Source organism: Ictidomys tridecemlineatus, chromosome 14 (genome assembly GCF_052094955.1).
Source record: "Ictidomys tridecemlineatus isolate mIctTri1 chromosome 14, mIctTri1.hap1, whole genome shotgun sequence".
In the NCBI taxonomy this organism is placed as follows: Eukaryota; Metazoa; Chordata; class Mammalia; order Rodentia; family Sciuridae; genus Ictidomys; species Ictidomys tridecemlineatus.
This window is the reverse complement of record NC_135490.1, coordinates 66,538,905-66,559,710: the sequence shown is the minus strand read 5'-3', so window position 1 is coordinate 66,559,710 and position 20,806 is coordinate 66,538,905. Positions and strand designations below refer to the sequence as shown.

The 20,806-nt window shown below is 35.4% G+C and overlaps 1 protein-coding gene across 5 annotated transcripts in view; it reads left to right on the top strand.

Moving 5' to 3' along the window:
• The window catches only part of Kat6a (lysine acetyltransferase 6A), a 104,609-nt gene extending 84,160 nt beyond the window's left edge, over positions 1–20,449 (top strand). For all 5 annotated transcript variants that reach the window (XM_078031266.1, XM_078031267.1, XM_078031263.1 and 2 more), the window contains 8 exons: positions 2,316–2,457; positions 3,907–4,068; positions 5,099–5,192; positions 6,907–7,138; positions 7,977–8,184; positions 9,253–9,858; positions 12,743–13,055; positions 15,041–20,449. In XM_078031266.1, the coding sequence (XP_077887392.1) occupies positions 2,316–2,457; positions 3,907–4,068; positions 5,099–5,192; positions 6,907–7,138; positions 7,977–8,184; positions 9,253–9,858; positions 12,743–13,055; positions 15,041–17,736 (4,453 nt within the window). In that variant the 3' untranslated portion in view covers positions 17,737–20,449. The remainder of the gene's footprint in view (positions 1–2,315; positions 2,458–3,906; positions 4,069–5,098; positions 5,193–6,906; positions 7,139–7,976; positions 8,185–9,252; positions 9,859–12,742; positions 13,056–15,040) is intronic.
• Positions 20,450–20,806: the final 357 nt, after the last annotated feature.

Sequence of the window (20,806 nt, the reverse complement as noted above, 5' to 3'; positions counted from 1 at the left end):
AGTATAGTAGTGTTATTTCTGTATTTTCATCTTCTGACAATTTTAAATTGTTTTTTTAGCACAGATAATTAAAGGTAAATAGTAGATAGTTGCGGGAGTGCCATTTGTCCACCTTCCTTTTAAGAATCTTCCAAATTCAGATATTCACAAAGACAGTTTGATGGTTGTGGGTCACCTTTAAGATTTAAACCCATTATTCTTTTTTTTAAATTTTTTAAAATTTTTTAGGTATAGATGGACACAACACAATGCCTTTATTTATTTTTTTTTTAATGTGGTGCTGAGGGTCAAACCCGTTCCCGTCCGTGCTAGGTGAGCCCTCTACCTCTGAGCCACAATCCCAGCCCAAGATTTAGATAATACATTTAGTGCCCACATTGGATGATGAGGTTTATAACTGAAGCCGTTTCATTTCTAGATTTGTAGCTCTGGTGGTAAAGAAGGAAAAGGCTATTTTAGCTTACTGCTATTTCTCCTTTGATTGGTGGGGTTTGGAGTAGGATGCAAAGAAAATAAGCAAAATAGCCTAGGACATGTTTCTTTTCCATACTCTTGGCTCTTGCTTCTTGACTTTATAATGTTAGTCACTATTTGTTGCACTCAATATTTTGTAATGATTTTTGTATTAATGGTATGACTTCAGGTTATGTTGGTGTAGTTACTATTAGATTTTAGAAAATAATATTGCATATTATAGACAAATTTTATGCCATAACAGTTTCTTGGAAGCTTTCAGAATGTAGAATGGCAGTTTTAAATAAAACAAGACATAAGGTTATATGGGAAGAATTAGTGCACATTGCAAGTCTTCTAGGGAGAAGGAAAGTTAATCACATGGCCTTTTCCGTCCTTATATGAGCATGAAATGCTTAGTGCATACAGAACTGTATGCCATAAATATACCTCAGGAAAGGCTTTAGTAGAATGTTAGATGTTTTCAGATAAATTATAATTATGCTACAAATGCTGCTTCCAAAGTGGGAACTTGAAAAAATATTTGTGGTCTTCACACTTTAATAAATCAGACATTTTTTGTGTATATTAATCTACTTTGCAAATATTTAATTCTAAGGTAATCTTTTAAGCCTAACTGAACTGATGGTGATTAAATTAATGAGATTTAAAAATTTCCTTCCATCTCTGTTCTTAAAATATGAGACAAGATATAGTAATTTATTTGAATTGCATATTTTGTCATTTTACTAGCTAGTATGTTTGCACATGATAGTTTTTAATGATGGTGTCAGTCTCAGGTTATCAAGATTCAACAGTTGTGGATAATAGATCAGGATGTAGGGAAACCAACTTTGAGCTAAGGATACATGGGGTATGTATTTTATACCAGAAGAAACTTTTGGCATTGTGAATTCAGGCTACATGGGTATCAAGGCTACTAATTTTTTAAAAAATTTAGGGTATGTGCCTGTTATTATCTTATAAATTGTTCTAATCACTTTATTGCCAAGCTCCTAATAAAGGAATATTATTAAGGAAGGGGTTCTGTTAAACTACTACTAAATAGCAAGTCTATTGAATAAATATAAACTAACAACTGAGGACACCTAAAAAAATAATGTGAGCCTTTATTTTACTTGTTGAATGATAGACTTTTGACTTACACAATTTCATATAGTAACTTAACCAGGGAGAGAGCCAGAACTTTAGTGGTAGAAAGTAGAAAAGAGGTAGTATAGTATGTCCCACTTTGCCAAAACATATTCAGTATTATAATTTTATACTTAAAAACATTTACAGAGTATTTTTAGAGCATACACTGTGTGTCCATTTTACTCACCACTATACATACACCTCGTGTACCTCCACAAGGCCTCATAAGTGATAAGCATTCAAGAAATATTTAATTTCCCAAATAATGGATTAATGAAGAAATAAATGAGAAAGGAAGAAAAAATCTATAGATCAACAAAACTATCTTATTTGTGTGTTTGGAAGATAGACTTTATTTTGCTTATTAGAGATTCTTAAGGAGGAAAGAATGTGAGATTTTCATATCAAGTAACTTAAAGACTGAAAGAACACTGAACTAGATATCTTGTTTTCTCATCTTTGTCCTCCTGCTGTTAATTAATTGACTGCTATTATCTAAATTAATTTAAGTTTTGATTTCTTTCCTTCCTCTCCCTTTCCTTTTCCTCTGTCCTTCTTTCCTGCCTTCCTTCTTTGTTTTTAAAGGGGATAATGATACATTTTCTACTTTTGTAACTGCTTAGTAATGAGACAGTAAAGTGAAGAGTTATGAAAGTTTGAAGATCTGTAAAATATAAAGCCCTGTCTTTTTAAATTATTATTTACAGGTTGCCTAAATTATATCTTTGTGAGTTTTGTCTAAAATATATGAAAAGTAGAACTATTCTACAGCAGCATATGAAGAAATGTGGTTGGTTTCATCCTCCTGCCAATGAGATTTACCGAAAAAATAATATTTCTGTCTTTGAGGTAAGATAGATTTTTGGTACTTATTTTCCTGTCCATTTCAAAAAGTGTCATCTGTATTGCATCTAATTGTACAAGTTGACTTTGGGGTAGGGCAATGTTTTTTTTAATATTGTTCACTCACTACTGAGTTGGATAATTTAGCTATGTGAGAAGCAGAATTGGACCAACCCAAATGGTACCAAGTTCATAAGCTTAACCTCAAAATAAGTTATTTGGTATTTCATTTAATCAAAGGTATCAGTAAATATATCTTAGTATTTTAGTGCCACTATAAAGGAAAATGTATTGCTAATTATAAACTGTATTTGAAGATGCCAATTTTGCATACGTAAGATGTGATAAAAATGCATCTTAGAATATGAAATACAACATTTAAATGAAAAGATTCCTATTATTTATTTAAAAGGAATATCTTATAGAGATGCACCAAGAGCATTCGTAAATCTTAAGATCATCATGTTAAGACAAATGCTATATCTGTGAGTCTGTGTTGCTGTTAATAGTAACCTTTAAGTTCTTGATTCTCAGCATCATACAGTGAATACCAGGTATTGAGGACTTGTTATAATCAGTCCTGTTAATTAATACAGTAATAGAATTTTAGGTTGCCTGGGTCCACTCAGACTTTCACTTTCTTGGTCTTTCCTAAGACTTTATTTTAGTTGATTAATAAAGGAGCTCTTCATCTTGCGAGTTAGGAGCATCAGATATGGAATATAGTCCTGTTTACCCAAAATCAAATTGCTTCTCAACTTAAGCATGCATTGTTACATATTTTAAAAGAAGTCATATTAAGTTAATTAGATTGTTGAAGAGTTCAGTTAGCATGCCAGACAATGTCTTGGGAACTAATGTGGTTATCCTGGCAGTCAGAAACATCAGGAGCAGTAATGTGTAGTGCTCCTGATCCTGGCCAACCTAAGACAGTTTTTAGGGTCTTAACTAGAAACCTGCTTGGTGCTTCTGAGAAGCAATAATTTATACTCCTTCATGCAGCTTTATTTGGGGGTATAGCTGATCATGGGAGTCAAACCACATTGCTTAAATTGCTGGTAGAGATAGATGTCAGTTATATCATGATTTACCTAATACATGTATTTTAGAAGAGGTTACATTTGGCTCTGTTGTTGAATTGAATACTTTCGAAAATGAATTTTGCCATCCAAAGTATTCCTGTAATTAATCTCAGCAAATTAGATCATTACCTCCCATTGAAGCTATTTCTGCTTTGTTGAAAATGGTGTTTTTGTATATTTTGTTGTCTTAAAACAGCAAGTGTCATAATACTGCCATTTCAAAGAGTAGTTTCCAAGTTCTAGTATGTGTTGCTCACTGACAGCTTCTCTTAGGCTATACTACAGATATCTAGAGATACTTGTAACTGGTGCGTATTATTTTAGGATTAAAGTGACATTCTGCTGATTACTCTATCCTGTTTTTTTCCTCTAGGTTGATGGGAACGTGAGTACCATTTATTGTCAAAACCTGTGTCTCTTGGCAAAGTTATTTCTTGACCACAAAACACTCTATTATGATGTGGAGCCATTTCTTTTTTATGTACTAACACAGAATGATGTCAAGGGCTGCCACCTTGTTGGCTACTTTTCTAAAGTAAGTATTGTGTCAACTTCAAATGTTTGAATTCTTATGGAAATTTGGGGCAGTCTGCTGATTCTCAGTAGGAGACATGGGAGGATGCAACACCTTCTAGGGTATCATTAGCTTTTGGAGAAGGAAAATAGAAAGAGCATTCAGAAACTTACCAACCACTAGAAGATGCTTAGTAACTTTCAACACAGTATATTCTCTTAGGAACATGACTACTGGTAATACGCAAGAGATAAATGACTCCTGTTCCCATGATGATAATAGATAGTACTTGTGAAATAAACAGTCATTACCTCTCTGAGTTCTTTCTCAGCTTAAATTTTCTCTTCCTAATTTGAATTTTCAAGCATAGACATAAGAATAAGATTGGACCATTTTTATTAAAGAATATTTTCTTTTTCCTTAATCTTCCATTCCTTTAGGGGAAAAAAAAATTCTAGTCAAACAGCATTAAAAAAAAATGTACTTGTATATAAGCAAGCCCATGGTAAACTAAGTGTATAAAACAGTTTAGTGCAAAGTATTGGCTTTATAAGAATTTCCCAAGGCTACTTCATTAGCTAAATATGTATTTAATAATACATTAACTAATATATAAAAATGTATTTGTATACACATTCAGGACTATTTTGTGTAAAGTTAGCCATAACTAATAGGGAGTGGGGTAAAAATAATGATGAAGAGTGCTACATTGATTCATCATTTTGTAGCATTACAGATTATTGGGGACTCGGATTCCTTTGCTGGTCTTAGGCATTGATGTGCTGTTTTTGAGTTGCAGGTGTTGTTGTTGGATGGCATCATTATATTCTTACTCTCCTGGGATGTTTGCTTTGTGGGGAATGGCAGTGGCTTCATGTTGTCTTATCTTCTCCCAGTGGGAAGTGGGGTGTCCCCCGCCCCCATGTACATTGCTATTTCCAAAGGACAAGGGCAGTGGTTTTAACTGTTAGTCTTTGTTTCTTAATAATTAGCATTACTATTCATTTTACCAGCCTGTTGTTTAAAACATGGCTTCTTTTCTCTCCACCAGGAAAAGCACTGCCAACAGAAATACAACGTTTCCTGTATAATGATTCTTCCCCAATACCAGCGTAAGGGCTATGGCAGGTTTCTCATCGATTTCAGTAAGGACTATATTAACATACTTTCTCATTTTCTTTTCCTGTGGACCAGAGAGATAGTAGAGATTTGTAATGATGTATGGGCTCCTAATATCTCTTTTCATATTTTTGTATAGGTCTTAAAAACTTAAAGCCACAAGTTTTTTTGCTTTTGGTTGGACACAAAATATTTTTCAGTAGCTAATAATGAATGTAATTTTATGTGTTCTGTACCAAATATCTTTAATTTTTACCTGTCCATTTACAATGGAATTTAGTTTATGCAGTAATAAGAACTCACAGCAGTACTGAAAACCTTGTAAAACTATTTAAATCAGTGCTAAAAAGAAGTATAGCAACTGCCCCTTTTCATTTCCCCATTATCTGAGAAAATATATGTGTTTTTTAGTTGCACATTTTACCTACTGGTTAAAAATTTACAACACAACTTTAAAAATCCTAAAAATGTGAATGATGCAGGAAGTAATCTGAGTTAAAAGTGAAAACAGTTCAAAGGTCATTGTAGAAATTGCATTCTGTTTTACATATTGATAATGTAGCTTGGAAAGTTAACTGTGTTTTTGCATTAACTTTTATGGTTATATTAATTTGAGGGAATATTTCCCCCCAGACACTGGTATAAAATGGTATTCAAAGGAGTATATGCTGACATAATGGTTCAAACTAATTTTTATTCCAGTCTTGAGAAGTTAATTCTCACAGACTAGTTAAGGTTGTTCTATTGGACTCTTTCTTTCTTTCTTTCTTTTTTTTTTTTTGACACTTTCAATTATACTCCTAATAATATTTTACTGGAAGTATATGCTCTTGGGTTTTTTGGTATATTTTCTTGGCTTTTTTGGATTGGCAAGAAGTAAAACTCTGATTTTATAGTAATATTGCTTTGAAATAGGAGTCATGATTGAACATATTAAATATTGTTAAATAGTAAAATTAGGGTAAATATTTTATTTATAGTGATTACCATTTCTTGAGTATATTTTGAGATACAAAATCTGTATGATTATAGTATTTGTTTTACTTTGCTAGTATATTAGATTCTTCTAGATGACCATCCTTTCACTGTTTTGAAAAAAAATTTTTCTAATGACAAAACTACATCTGTTGTGGCCATCTTCATTTTTTATGCTTTGCCTTAAGATTTATGCTAACCCCCTTCCTTAATTCTTGAGAGTCATGCATTAGACAGAAAGAGTAATAGGCACCATACATTCACAGAGAATTAGAATGATAGGAATTATAAGGAGAGCTTTTGAAGTGAGAAATTATCATCTAATTCACTCATAGAAGAACCAGTCTTAACTAGGACTACACAAAACTAAGGCATTCTTTTTATATTTCTCAATTCAGATATACCAGATGCCATCTAGTGGTCCAAAGAAAATATGCCCATTATAATAAAAACTGTTCTTGCCATAATCTTATTAATGTGGTCTCAGTTCTGATTTTTTTTACAGCTTGACTATTTTAACAAAGTGATTTATAGTGACTGTAGCCAATATTAACCTAATGTCTAATATGTGAAAATTGTATAATCTCCCTGCAAACAGTAGTTTCAAGTATTTCTGCTAAGTTGTTCCCTGCTTTTCAAGGAATTTACCTTTGAAATTATTATTGCCTATAATATTTGATTTGGTTGTAGAAAGAGAATTACTACTTTGGTGAATCAGACATTTTTAGGATCTCTGACATCTTTGTGATTTGGGGGTTTCTTTAGGTTATTTGTTATCAAAGCGTGAAGGCCAAGCAGGGTCTCCAGAGAAACCATTGTCAGACCTAGGTCGTTTATCCTATATGGCTTATTGGAAAAGTGTAATATTGGAGTGCCTTTATCACCAAAATGACAAACAGATCAGCATTAAGAAGTTAAGCAAGTTGACAGGTATATGCCCTCAAGACATTACTTCCACACTCCACCACCTACGCATGCTGGACTTCCGTAGTGACCAGTGAGTATCACATCCCTTTGAACACCTTTGAAAGATGAAAAGGTATAAGTTTTGGATCACAGATTATTGATGAAAGAACAATAACTAATATAAGTGAAAACACTTGGTGCTGCCACATTATTTTGGTTTCTGTGGTATTTAACTGTATATATTTTTTAAAACTGTTTTTTCATCTTTTTTTCTAACTTTTGGACATAAGCCACTGAATCTTTTACCTTCTAGCATTGGGATCTCTTATAAAAAGAAACAATTCTGGAAACAATTTCATTAAGTAAAATATATCCATGATTAATGTCCATATAAATGGTACAAAGTGAAATGCGTATTGGAAGGGAGGATAGATAGTTCACCATTGCCTAAATTAGTCATGAAAAGATCACAAAGAAAGGAGGCATTTGGGTCTGGGGTTGTGCTCAGTGCTACAGTGCTTGCCTAGCACCTGTGATGCATTGGGTTCAATCCTCAGCACCACATACAATGTAAATAAATAAAGTTATTATGTCCGTCTACAGCTAAAAATATTTTTTTTAAGTTAAAAAGCATTTGAGCTAAATTAATGGAGAATAGGAAAGAGCTCAAGAGGACGGAAGAAATTGCAGATAGGGGATATATGAGTCAGTAAGTGGTTAAAATAACTTAATTGCTATAGTGGAATATGAGGCTCAACTTCGTATTTCTTAGCTATCTCATTGTGGTGGTATATTTCCATATTTCATCTTCCCAAACAGGTTGTTTTGAAGCATCCATCATTGTCATCTTCAGGGTTTTGGGAGATGACATTCATTTTTATGAACATATTGTATATTGGTGGTTGCTATAAACTTTTCTCTGGTTCTAGATTTGTGATTATCCGCCGGGAAAAACTTATCCAGGATCACATGGCAAAGCTTCAGTTGAATCTGCGACCTGTAGATGTGGATCCAGAATGTTTACGCTGGACTCCTGTCATAGTCTCCAACTCTGTTGTCTCAGAGGAGGAAGATGAGGAGGCTGATGAAGGAGAAAATGAAGAACCACAGTGCCAGGAAAGAGAATTAGAGACCAGTGTAAGGACATGAGTAGTTTCTTGTTTTTGACGGTGAACGAATTACATTTTTTGGTTTTCATGTATTTTTGTGACACATATTACAGTATCTTACCAACAAAATAAGTGCATGTATTTTGTTAGAATTTATGTCAGTGGCAAAAACTTCAGGAAGATTAGGTCTTATTTACCTTTTAGTGTTTTTTAAAACTTTAGACCATCAGACTTTTTACAATGTGTTAATTATGACCAGAGTGCCAATAAGCAGCTAAATTTTAAGCTGCATAGTAATTGAGGAATCTGAATTGAATCTAAATCTGACACTTGTTAAAATGAGGACACATTAAAAAAAAAAACAGAACATTAAAGAAATAATAGAAACATGCATATGTTTTCAGTACAGCTCTGAAAAGTTCAGTGGACACACAGATGCCTGTAACTATTAAAAGGGTTGATGGGCTATACTGCATTGCATGTTTTAAGTGTTGTATACTTTTTTTTTTTAAGCAGTGCTTTCATCCTTCATTTCCTCCTTTGATGGATGTAAAAATATCTAATGCCCCTCTTTAGTGCAGTTTTTAAAATGGAATTAAATATTCAGAATAGAAATAATTTCAGAAATTTTTTTTCATATTTCTCCAATGTCTTTTTCATCTTGCCTACCCTGAGACCTTAATTTAAAATTTATAAACAATGATAGTATTCACTTCGTATGTTAAAGGTGGTATTTCATAGTGATTAAGAGCACAGCTCTAGAGTTAGCCTGCTGGGTTTTTGTCCCAACTTCTTCATTTACTACTATTGAGTGACTTGGGGCAGATCACTTAAGTTTTTCTGTTTGCTGCAGTTGCCTCACTTTCAAGGTGGGGATATATTATTTTTTCATGCAGTTGTTATGTGGGTTACATACATAATACATATAAAGCATTTAAAAGTGTGGTCTACTACATAGGAAGTATTCATGTTAGCTACTAAATAATAATTTTTCTTTTAAATCTCTGTTTCCTTATCTCTGTATGTTAAAGGGCAGGATAGGTAGATGAAACTAAATAGGGTTAAAAAATTAACCTGTTTTATTTTCCAAAACCAGATAGGAAAATCTCTGTCTCGGGAGAACAAAGAACAAGATTCTTATTCTTCAGTAGAAAGTGAAAAGAAACCAGAAGTTATGGCTCCAGCCAGTTCTACACGTTTGAACAAACAGATCCTTCCCCGTGATAGTCTTCCTGCAAATAGTCAGCCTTCTCGGAGGGGCCGGTGTGGGAGGAAGAACAGAAAGACCCAAGAACGTTTTGGTGATAAAGATTCTAAACTGCTCTTGGAAGAGACATCATCAACTCCTCAGGAACAATATGGAGAATGTGAGGAAAAATCAGAAACCTCCCAAGAACAATACACTGAAAGTGAAGAACAATTGACAGCCTCTCAGGAACAGCCAAGCCAGGATGGGAAGCCAGACATTCCCAAAAGAAGATTAAGTGAGGGGGTTGAGCTGTGGCGAGGACAGCTAAAGAAAAGCCCTGAGACTCTGAAGTGCAGATTACCAGAAGGAAATGATAGACTGCCTCGTTGCTATAGTGATGGTGACAGGGCTCTCCTTAGGGGCTTCAGTGAGAGCAGTGAGGAGGAGGAAGAGCCAGAAAGTCCTCGGTCAAACTCACCACCAATTCTTACAAAACCCACATTGAAGCGAAAGGTAATGTTTTATCTATGTGTTGTTTTTCCTCTAGTTGCAGTTTATTGTGCTCATTTGTCTTCTCCTTCAGTTCTGAAAGAGTAAAGGTAGAAATTCCTAGTATGTTATTTTTTAAACATTAAACTTCAATGTATTGTAGCTTATGATCTTCCCAGGGAACATTTGAAATGTGTGACTTCTTTGGTTCATAGGAATGAACATAGAAGTCAGAAGTTTATTTAAGAGCAAACCATTTTTACCTTGCTGATTGAATGTTCAAATCAGGCACAATAAGAGATTAACAACAATAATAGCAAAATATAATTCTTAAAACAATATACTATAATAAAAGTTGTGAATGTGGTCTCTCTCAAAATCTTACTATACTTTCACCTTTTCCCTTAAAGGAAGCACTTTACTGTATCTCTTTGATTTATCTCACTTGTAAGCATCACTTCTCTTATGCTTTGGGTACTAAGTAAAATAAGGGTTACTTGGACATAGCCTTATAATACTGGGACAGTCTATCTGATAACTTAAATGGTTAGTGACAGATAGATGGTAACACATAGTGTGAATACATGGAACAAACTAATGATTCACATTTAGGGCAGGAAGGAGAAAGATAGTGTGAGATTTCATCACATTATTCAGAATGGCATGAAATTTAAAAATTGTGAATAATTTCTTGGTTTTCCATTTAATATTTTGGACTGCAATTAACTGTGAGTAACTGAAACCATGGAAAGTGAAACCACTGGTAAGGAGGGACTACCAAATACCAGAAATATCCCAGGCTATATAAAGCAAACTTTTAGCACTGCCTTGGGCTAGTAAGACTAAAGTATGTCGGCTCCCTGGATGAGCCCTACTCTGTAGTAATGGATGACAGCCTTCATCCAAAACAATGAAATGTTTTCTTTCTCTAATAGGGCCATTTGAAAAATAATGACTTTTTAAGAACATTTTAAGATATACATCATTATTACAAAAAGTAAAAAAAAAAGTACAAAGTTCCTACAAAGTCCATACCCAGTTTCCCCTATTATTAACCTCTTAGGTTAGTATGGTATATTTTTCATAATTAATGATCCGTTGTGGGTTAATTAGTTGCCAGAGTCTGTGCTTATGCAAATTTCCAGTTTTCCCTAATATCCTTTTTTCTGTTTAGGATCCCATCCAGCATATCGTATTGCATTTAGTTGTCATATGTCTTCAGGCTCTTCTTGGTTGTGACAATTTCTCAGTCCTTCCTTGTTTTGATGGTTTTAACAGTTGTAAAGATTACTGCTCAGGTATTTTGTAGAATATTCCTTATGATATTAGAATGGGGTTATATGTCTTTGAGAAGAAGACCATAGAAATAAAGTGCCATTCTCAATCTATGTATCAATGTGTTTCATTTACAAGATATATATTATCAATATGACTTCTCATTATTGATTTTAACCCAGGTAGTGCTTGTCATATTTCTTCATTATCAAGTAACTTTTTTTTCTCCTTTTGCATACTATACTGGAAGAAAGTCTCACACTTAAGATATGAGTAATTATACTAAGAGCGGAGTATTTGCACAAATTATTTGCTTGGGAGATTTATCCATTTTCCCACATATATTGATTTATTCATATATTTGCTTATATCAATATGAACTCAAGACATTCATCTGCTATTTCAATTTATAATCTAATACTATTACATTTTTTAATTTGTTGCCCAAATCTTTCTATCTTTGGCCATTCAGATCTCTTTCAGTTTTGCTCCTGTCTCTTTAACATACATACCCCCTATCATTGTAGATTTTGTTTTGTTTTGAACACTTTCTTACTTTCTGGCAGCATAAGATTCTCCAAGTTTATCTTGTGAGTTTCCTGCCATTTCTCCAAGGAGTAAGGCCATTTCCCATCTAATTTGAAAATTGTGTTTTCAGTTAGGACCAGTAGATTTCAAGTAGGCAAAAGTTGAACATTGACTAATTCTTCTCTTCATTACATGGTCATGAAGAATATATATTTGTTCTCCTTGGGCTTATATTGCTTATTTGTAAAGTTAAAAAAAAAATATATATATATATATATATATGCTGTTTCCTTGTATAAAAAAGAGAGTGAGAAACAGAGTGAGATCGTGTGCAACTACTTTTGACATTCTTAAAGAAATTAGGAATTAAGAGACTATTATGATTTGTATACTAAATAGATATGTGACCTTGAGCAAGTCCTATAGCTTTTTTAGCCTCTATAGTGAAAGGATTGAATTAGATAATTCCTGGCACATCATCTTTATTACTTTGTGATACTTGAATGACATTGTTTATGTCATTCAAGATACTAGGTCAACCCAGTGCAAAGGTGTGCCAAATATGCCAAATTTCAATATCAGATTTATTTGGCTTTTGAAATGCATCACTAATATCAAGTAAATACATTTCTACTCTATATTTCTACACTCCACTATAACTTTTTTATGGATAGTTCATGAAGATGGCATATAGCTTTACTGAGCCACTAACCTTCAGAGTATAGGAGTGTTTTATTCCTTTTTTGCTCTTGAGGAAAAAAGAAATAAGTTAATGGACTAGCCTCTGGGTCATTTCATTATTGAAATAAGTAACTCTTTAGGATGTTAAATATAACTGAATTACTAATAAGAAAATTATACCTGCTTTTTGAATGTGCTTGCCTGTTTTTCTGCAAATTTGTATTCAATTATTCAACATCTTTGTATTCTTAATACTTTACACATAGTATGTTAATATTTAGAAATAATGTTTAAAATATTTTCTGGCAAAGAGCACCTTCATTTTATATATGCTAATTCTATTAGGTTTTTAAACTCTTTTCATGTTGTTAGTACCCAAAAACATTGTTCATTACTATATGTATTTGATTTCTCTATTAAATAGAAACCAATTCTTCACCGAAGAAGGAGAGTCCGAAAGCGCAAGCATCACAATAGCAGTGTAGTCACAGAAACTATTTCTGAGACCACAGAAGTGTTAGATGAACCTTTTGAAGACTCTGACTCTGAGAGACCAATGCCACGGTTAGAACCCACATATGAGATTGATGAAGAAGAAGAAGAAGAAGAGGATGAAAATGAACTCTTCCATAGAGGATACTTCCATCGTTTGTCCTCACAGGATATTCTCAGGTGTCGATCATCTAAAAGGAAGTCTAAAGATGAAGAGGAAGATGAGGAGTCAGACGATGCTGATGGTATGTTTTACAGAATTGTTTACTTATAGTTTTATTGTCTTTAAATACATAGGGATAATAGCTGTAAGCCTTTCAACAAAAGGTTGAAAAATGAACACAACTCACTAAGTAAGAAAACAAACATATGGCAATCTTTTGTATCAAATATATCTATGCTGATTCTTCCATTAATTTCTCCTTTAGTTCCAGACCTGTTTTTGCCTCTGTAGAAAATATTTTACTCTAAATAGTTAGGATACTGTTCTTTTTTGCCTAATTCTTTCTTATTCTTTATCTGAACTTTTAGTTAGTGGGTGAATGGGACTTAGTATCAGAAAGGTAAAATAGCCATTTACTAGAGTATGTAACTCTCTGGACTTTGTTTTGTTCATTGCTTTGTGCTGAGTGCTTGTGATAGGCAACTTAGTAAATATTGCTAAATGAGTAAATGCTAAGAAGACCATTCTTCAATAAGAGCAGATTCATATAAGTTGGAACTTTACACAGATCTATTCAGGAGCCCTTCCTGAACCATCTCTAATGTGTCTTATTCAATTAGTAGTAAATTTCTAATGAATAGTAGCAATAACTCATGAATTTTAAGTTTTATGATATAGATAAAAATATTATTTACTTTTAAAATAGTTTTTTGTTTTACTACTCTTTGGAGATAGAAAAAATAAGGGCTCATAATATGAGCTAGGTAAAAAACTAGGCTTTTGCATTCTAGCCTTAAGTTTTGCCATCATATATAATGCTTCCCCCATCTATAGTATGTTTACCTTACCTGGGTTCAAACTGAGCTTTGCTGGGTAAATTTGAAGAAATCAGCTTTCTACCTGGCATCATAAACCTTTAGCTTTTATGCATTAATTTGTTGAGCCTTTTATTCTACTTTTTAAATTTTTTTTCCAAATCTAGTAAATAACTTGCATTTCCTTTACTCCTATGTTTTTCTATAACATGCTTTTAATACAGTGATAAGATGACTGAATTCTTTACTTTATTTGTGTTATTTTAATGATTCTCCAAAGTTTTATTTGTTATATTTTTGAAATATACTACTAAGAAACTAAAAATTTGTCTTGTAAATTTAGCACTTTACATCCTGTTTTTTATCACTCTGTTCTAAAATAGTGTACCCTGTTTAAATTCCTGCTGATTTGGTTAGATGTATCCTATGAAGCCATTTCCTTTCTTTACTTTCAAGTTACCATTAGCTAAACTCTTTTAGCTTTCCTTCCCAAATCCCATTCTTGCCTTGGTATTCCTAACCTTTAAAAATTAATGGGAGTCGTGCACAGTGGAGCACGTTTATAATCCCAGCGGCTCAGGAGGCTGAGACAGGAGGATTGCGAGTTCAAAGCCAGCCTCAGCAAAAGTGAAGTAGTAAGCAACTCAGTAAAACCCTGTCTTCTAATTGAAGTATAAAATAGGGCTGGGGATGTGGCTCAGTGCTTGAATGCCCCTGAGTTCAATCCCCAATACATTATAAATAAATGGGGATTGTGAATGTATTTAATGCCACTGAACTGTACACTTATAAATAAGTTAAAATAAGTTTTATGTTATGTATATTTTATCACAGTATAGGGAGAATATATGAAAGTTTTATCTACTAAATATTATTGTGCTTTAACTTATTTGTTTAGGGACTAAATGCCTTGCAGCTATTCCCATCCAAACAACATTGTCTGCAGTAATTGGCTAATAATTCTACCTCAAGTAATGATTTTGTGGAAACTAAGAACACCGGAAAGATGACATGAATTAAAAGCAGGAAAAGGAAAAAAAAAGAATAAGCCAATTTGTCACTTCCATAGTAAAAATAACATGATAAAAGTACTAATGGCTACTTATTATTTGCATCTTTATAAAGCTTATTTATGTTTTAAAGTCACTGAATAAAAATGATACTTCATAAAATCATTTCTTTTACATGCTGGTCTCAGAAAAAGACAGTAGAAATATAATGTCTTTATTATTTTTTTATCCCTCCTATACAGACACGCCTATCCTAAAGCCAGTATCTCTTTTACGGAAACGTGATGTGAACAGTTCTTCCCTTGAGCCAGATACATCCACACCTATGAAAAAGAAAAAGGGATGGCCCAAAGGCAAGAGCCGCAAACCAATCCACTGGAAGAAAAGACCTGGTCGAAAACCCGGATTTAAGTTGAATCGGGAAATCTTAGCCGTTTCTACTCAAGAGCGCATTGTTGAGCCCATTGTTCCCATTCCCAAACCCAGTCGTAAACCCAAAACCCAAGAGAATGAAGAAACTATCGAGCCAAAACAAGACTTGCCTTTACTGGAAGAAAGAAAGGACGAGGAGATGCATGTGGAAGCAGAAGAGGTTGAAGAGGGAGAGGAAGAGGACACAACCAGCAGTGAAGTTAGAGCCACTTCTCCAGTAGACAGCAGCAACAGTCCCGAAACTGAAATGAAAGAACCTGAAGTAGAGGAGGAAGAAGAGAAGCCTCGCATCTTAGAAGAACAAAGGCAGTCAGAAGAAGAGCCACAAGAACTGGAAGAACAGGAGCAAGAGGAAGACGATGAAGTGACCACCGAGGCAAATCAGAATGAAGACCATGATGCAGATGATGAAGATGATGGTCATCTGGAACCTACAAAGAAACAGGAGCCAGAGGAGCAGCCCATTAGAGAAGATATCAAGGAGGAGCCGAGTGGTCAAGAGTCTTTTTTAGATACTAACATGCAGAACAGTAGGGAAACCATAAAGGATAAAGATGAAACAGAACCAGATTCTGAGGAGGAACAGCCTTCCAATGAGACATCTGTGGTATCAGAGCATATACCAGGGTCTGAGGATGACCATGAAGAAGATTCCAACACTAAGGAAGAATTAATTGAATTAAAAGAGGAGGAAGAGATTCCTCATAGTGAACTGGATCTGGAAACTGTACAAGCAGTGCAGTCTTTGACTCAAGAAGAAAGCAATGAGCATGAGGGAGCCTACCAGGACTGTGAAGAAACACTCGCAGCTTGTCAGACCCTGCAGAGTTACACCCAGGCTGATGAAGACCCTCAGATGTCAATGGTTGAAGACTGTCATGCTTCAGAACATAATAGCCCAATATCCTCAGTTCAGTCTCATCCCAGCCAGTCAGTCCGTTCAGTCAGCAGTCCCAATGTGCCTGCCCTGGAGAGTGGTTACACACAGATCAGCCCGGAACAAGGATCCCTGTCCGCACCCTCTATGCAGAACATGGAGACCAGCCCCATGATGGATGTGCCTTCCGTATCAGACCACTCTCAGCAGGTAGTAGACAGTGGCTTCAGTGATCTGGGCAGCATCGAGAGCACCACAGAGAACTATGAGAACCCTAGCAGCTATGATTCCACAATGGGTAGTAGCATATGTGGGAATAACTCCTCTCAGAGCAGCTGCTCCTATGGTGGGTTGTCATCGTCTAGCAGCCTCACCCAGAACAGTTGTGTTGTCACTCAGCAAATGGCAAACATGGGCAACAGCTGCAGCATGTTGCAGCAGAACACTGTCCAGCCTACTACCAATTGCAATATCAAGTCACCTCAGAGTTGTGTGGTGGAGAGGCCTCCTAGTAACCAGCAGCAGCCACCACCGCCGCCACCACAGCAACAACAGCAGCAGCAGCAGCAGCAACAGCAACAGCAGCAGCAACAACAACAACCAGCACCACAGCCTCCACCACCCCAGCCACAGCAGCAGCAACAGCAGCAGCAGCCACAGCAGCAGCCTCAGCCCCAGCAGCCTCAGCCCCCACCCCCACCCCAACAGCAGCCCCCGCTATCACAATGTAGTATGAATAATAGTTTCACTCCAGCTCCTATGATCATGGAGATACCAGAATCTGGAAGCACTGGGAACATAAGCATCTATGAGAGGATTCCAGGGGATTTTGGTGCTGGCAGCTACTCTCAACCATCAGCCACCTTCAGTTTAGCCAAGTTGCAACAGCTGACTAACACCATTATGGACCCTCATGCCATGCCTTATAGCCATTCTCCTGCTGTGACTTCCTATGCAACCAGTGTTTCTTTGTCTAATACAGGACTCGCTCAGCTAGCACCATCTCATCCATTAGCTGGGACTCCTCAAGCACAAGCCACCATGACACCGCCCCCCAACTTGGCATCCACTACCATGAACCTCACATCACCTCTGCTACAGTGCAACATGTCTGCCACCAACATTGGCATTCCTCACACTCAGAGGTTGCAAGGGCAAATGCCAGTCAAGGGGCACATTTCTATCCGTTCCAAATCTGCGCCACTGCCCTCTGCAGCTGCTCATCAGCAGCAGCTATATGGCCGCAGCCCACCAGCGGTTGCCATGCAGGCTGGCCCTCGTGCATTGGCTGTTCAGCGAGGCATGAACATGGGGGTTAATTTAATGCCAACTCCTGCCTATAATGTCAATTCCATGAATATGAACACCTTGAATGCCATGAACAGCTATCGAATGACACAGCCCATGATGAACAGCAGTTACCATAGTAACCCTGCCTACATGAACCAGACAGCACAGTATCCTATGCAGATGCAAATGGGAATGATGGGGAGCCAGGCTTATACCCAGCAGCCTATGCAGCCAAACCCTCATGGAAACATGATGTACACTGGCCCCTCCCATCACAGCTATATGAATGCTGCTGGTGTGCCCAAGCAGTCACTCAATGGACCTTACATGAGAAGATGAGCAAGATGAACTTACAGTTAAAAACTTAAATATATATAAATAAAGGAACCTTTTATACTGACAAACCAGAGAAAAATGGACCTTTTTTTCCATTAAAATATTGCTGTAGATTTAGAGGAATTTTTCTTTGGTTTATTTTATTTTTTAGAAAACCTGATCTCTTTTTTTTGAAGGGGGGGGGGTTCATTTTGTTCTGGGTTTTGGTTTTCTTCACAATCTTGAACATTTTACAGTAGAACTCATCTAAAAATGGATTCGGGGATGGGGGGAAACATGCACAAAATCTTTTCATAATTAAAAAGAGCCTTACTTTCTTTACACACCACATGGACAGAATTTGTGTAAAAGTGAATTCTCTTTATTTTATTTTTAAAATGTTTGTTTCCCTCACTGTTTGCAGCTCCCAATGTTGTCATTTTTAAATGTTATATATACATCTCGAGGGTTAACCACACCCTTTCCTCCGAACCCAACCTTTCATTTCCTACTTCATTCCAGCAGGAGGCACTTATGGGAGACTCGGACGGGGACATGGAGAACAACCCAAGCTCCTTAAACTTATTGTTAATATTATTGTTATTATTATTATTATTATTATTATTAATAAAGTGAGACAGGAAAATGCTTCTCCTTTTAAATCCCCTCCACTCCCTATACACACACACCTCTTGAAACCTAGCCCCAAGAATGTTTCTTTATAGACAGACTTCATTGAAATCTTTGTTTTTCTTGAATCAAGTGTAATATAACCTTTTTTTTTCTTTTTTAAAAATATTGCCACTCAGCACTCAGAGACACAAAATACTGTAAGTCTCACTTAACAGCAGAATCTCAGAGGAAAGCTGTTTGCAATCCTAATCTAGCCTTTGGAGAAATGGAGATGGTCAATTAACAATCACAAAGAGGAAATGAACCTCTTGTTTTTTTACCACCTGGTGAATCAGCCATAACACACATATTCCATCCAGCCTCTTATTTTTAGTATGTACTTTGAAATGCTAACTAAGGGTCTTGATTCTTGAGCCTTTGACTCTGATAAAACAACAGCAGTCCCCAGTGATTTGCCTAACAATCTTTCATCCAGTGTTGGTGGATGATTGTATGTTTCAGTGATTTGAAAAATACCTGACAAACCTTTGACACTGTTCATTTTATGTTGGAAGAGACAACTCAGAATGTTTGTCCAAAGGGAGATTATGGTGTACATTTTATAACTACTTATTAATACATACCTCTAGTTTTAATTTGTCTTTTGATGTCCTAAGTTCATCGCCTGTGAATCAGAGTGCACCAGCCCCTCTCCTTTGAGTGGCTAATGAGAAGAGGGATAAATCTACCACCAGCATAGTAGGGCACATCTGGACAGCAGGATTTTAGCAGGTTCATATGTTGCTCCCAAACCATTCTCTTTTCTCTTGTGCAACCAGTTCACCCATTCTCTTCCTATTACTTCATCCAGGGATAGGTAAAAAAATTATATATATATATATTCCATCATTAGAAGATGGAAACTATTATACCACTTGGTATGTGCAGTCAAATATCCAAAAGGGAGAAATACTGCTTAACGAAATATCTGTAAGCATAAATTCTCTCCTTTATTTGTACATTTTATATAGATAAATTTTTAAAGTACTAATTAGGCATTAAATTTTTTCAAATGCACAGGTTTGTTGGTTTTTTTATACACTTTAATTGACTTTCTCAATTAAGTGTGTTAGATAGAAAAAGGCAGAATTTCACACCTTACCGCTATCAACTCTGAGCATGTGCAAGGCTGTGTAGGACCCAGTTTCTCTGTATATACTATTCCAGTTCCCAATCATCTATGTAGAAAGTGCACTGTGCTGCCCTCTCCCTACATTTTCAGCTATGTCATTGCTTCCTGGATGGGGTGGGGTGGGGATGGGGTGGGGAGGGGAGGGAGATATGTTGGGAGGAGGGTGGGTCAGTCAAGGCAGAAGGAGAAGCTGTTGAAATGAGGGCCGTGAATTCAGTTTCTGTTGGTTTGCGGTTGTGTTTGGTTTTGTTCCTTTAAAAAAAAAAAAAAAAAAACTCAATCGGGCAGCTCCCTTTTCCACAAGCCTCTTTGTGACTGTAGAACTATTGTAGAAAAAAAAATGTTCTTTTCTATATTATAAAAGAAACTATCCAACACAGTAATATTGGTACCTGTCATTTTTTCACTTCTGTTTTAAAAAAATGTATTTTTAGCAAGATAACTTGGGTAATCTTCTAAAAAAAGAAATTTAAAAACTCACTGTTAGTGACTTTGATGCCTTTTAAAATAAGAGCTTTTTCATTTCATTCCATCTTTAAAATTTTTTATCTTTGTTGTAGAATATTAAAAACTATTTTAAGAAAGATAAAAATTCTCTTTAAAGAGAAGAGATCTCTAGAGTGTGTGAATAGAGCTCCAGATGCCTCTAAAAGCCGCATGTACAAATGAAGCTAAGTCTATTCCTGTCTGTTTATATTTGCTTTTCCTGTTTTGTAACCTCTTTGTACTTTGTTCATGGTGACTTGTAAGCTAAGGGGAAGGGGTGCCTAGATGCCTTTGTATTTCTCCATGTCATGCGCTCCTGGGCCAGTTGGCCTCCCTTCCTCTCCTTGTATGTAATATCTTTTTTTCCCCCCTTTCTAGCAAGTACTTTCAAAAGAACTCTGTACATTTTAACATAAAAAAAAATAAATTATGTTGAGCCATTTTGGATGTCTGTCTTGTATGTGGAATTTTTCTTGCTTCCAAGTATTTCAGACTTCCGAATTCTTTTACACACATACACTCACACACACCTTATACCAGTAAATATTTGCCTTTTCATATTCATTTTTATTATAGAAAGTATAAATTCATGGCCTTTGCTTTGAATTCTAGTTTTTACTCATGTATATATTTATATGCCAACAATAAGGATGTTGATTTCTTTTTCAGAGAAAATCTGAAAAACTTTGAATTTTGTAGGGAAATCCATTTGAAAATTTTCTAAAAGGATTTATAATAACTCATACAACGAAAGGAAACAGTTGCAATAACAAGTAGCTCTTAGATTTCAAATAAATTAGAGGA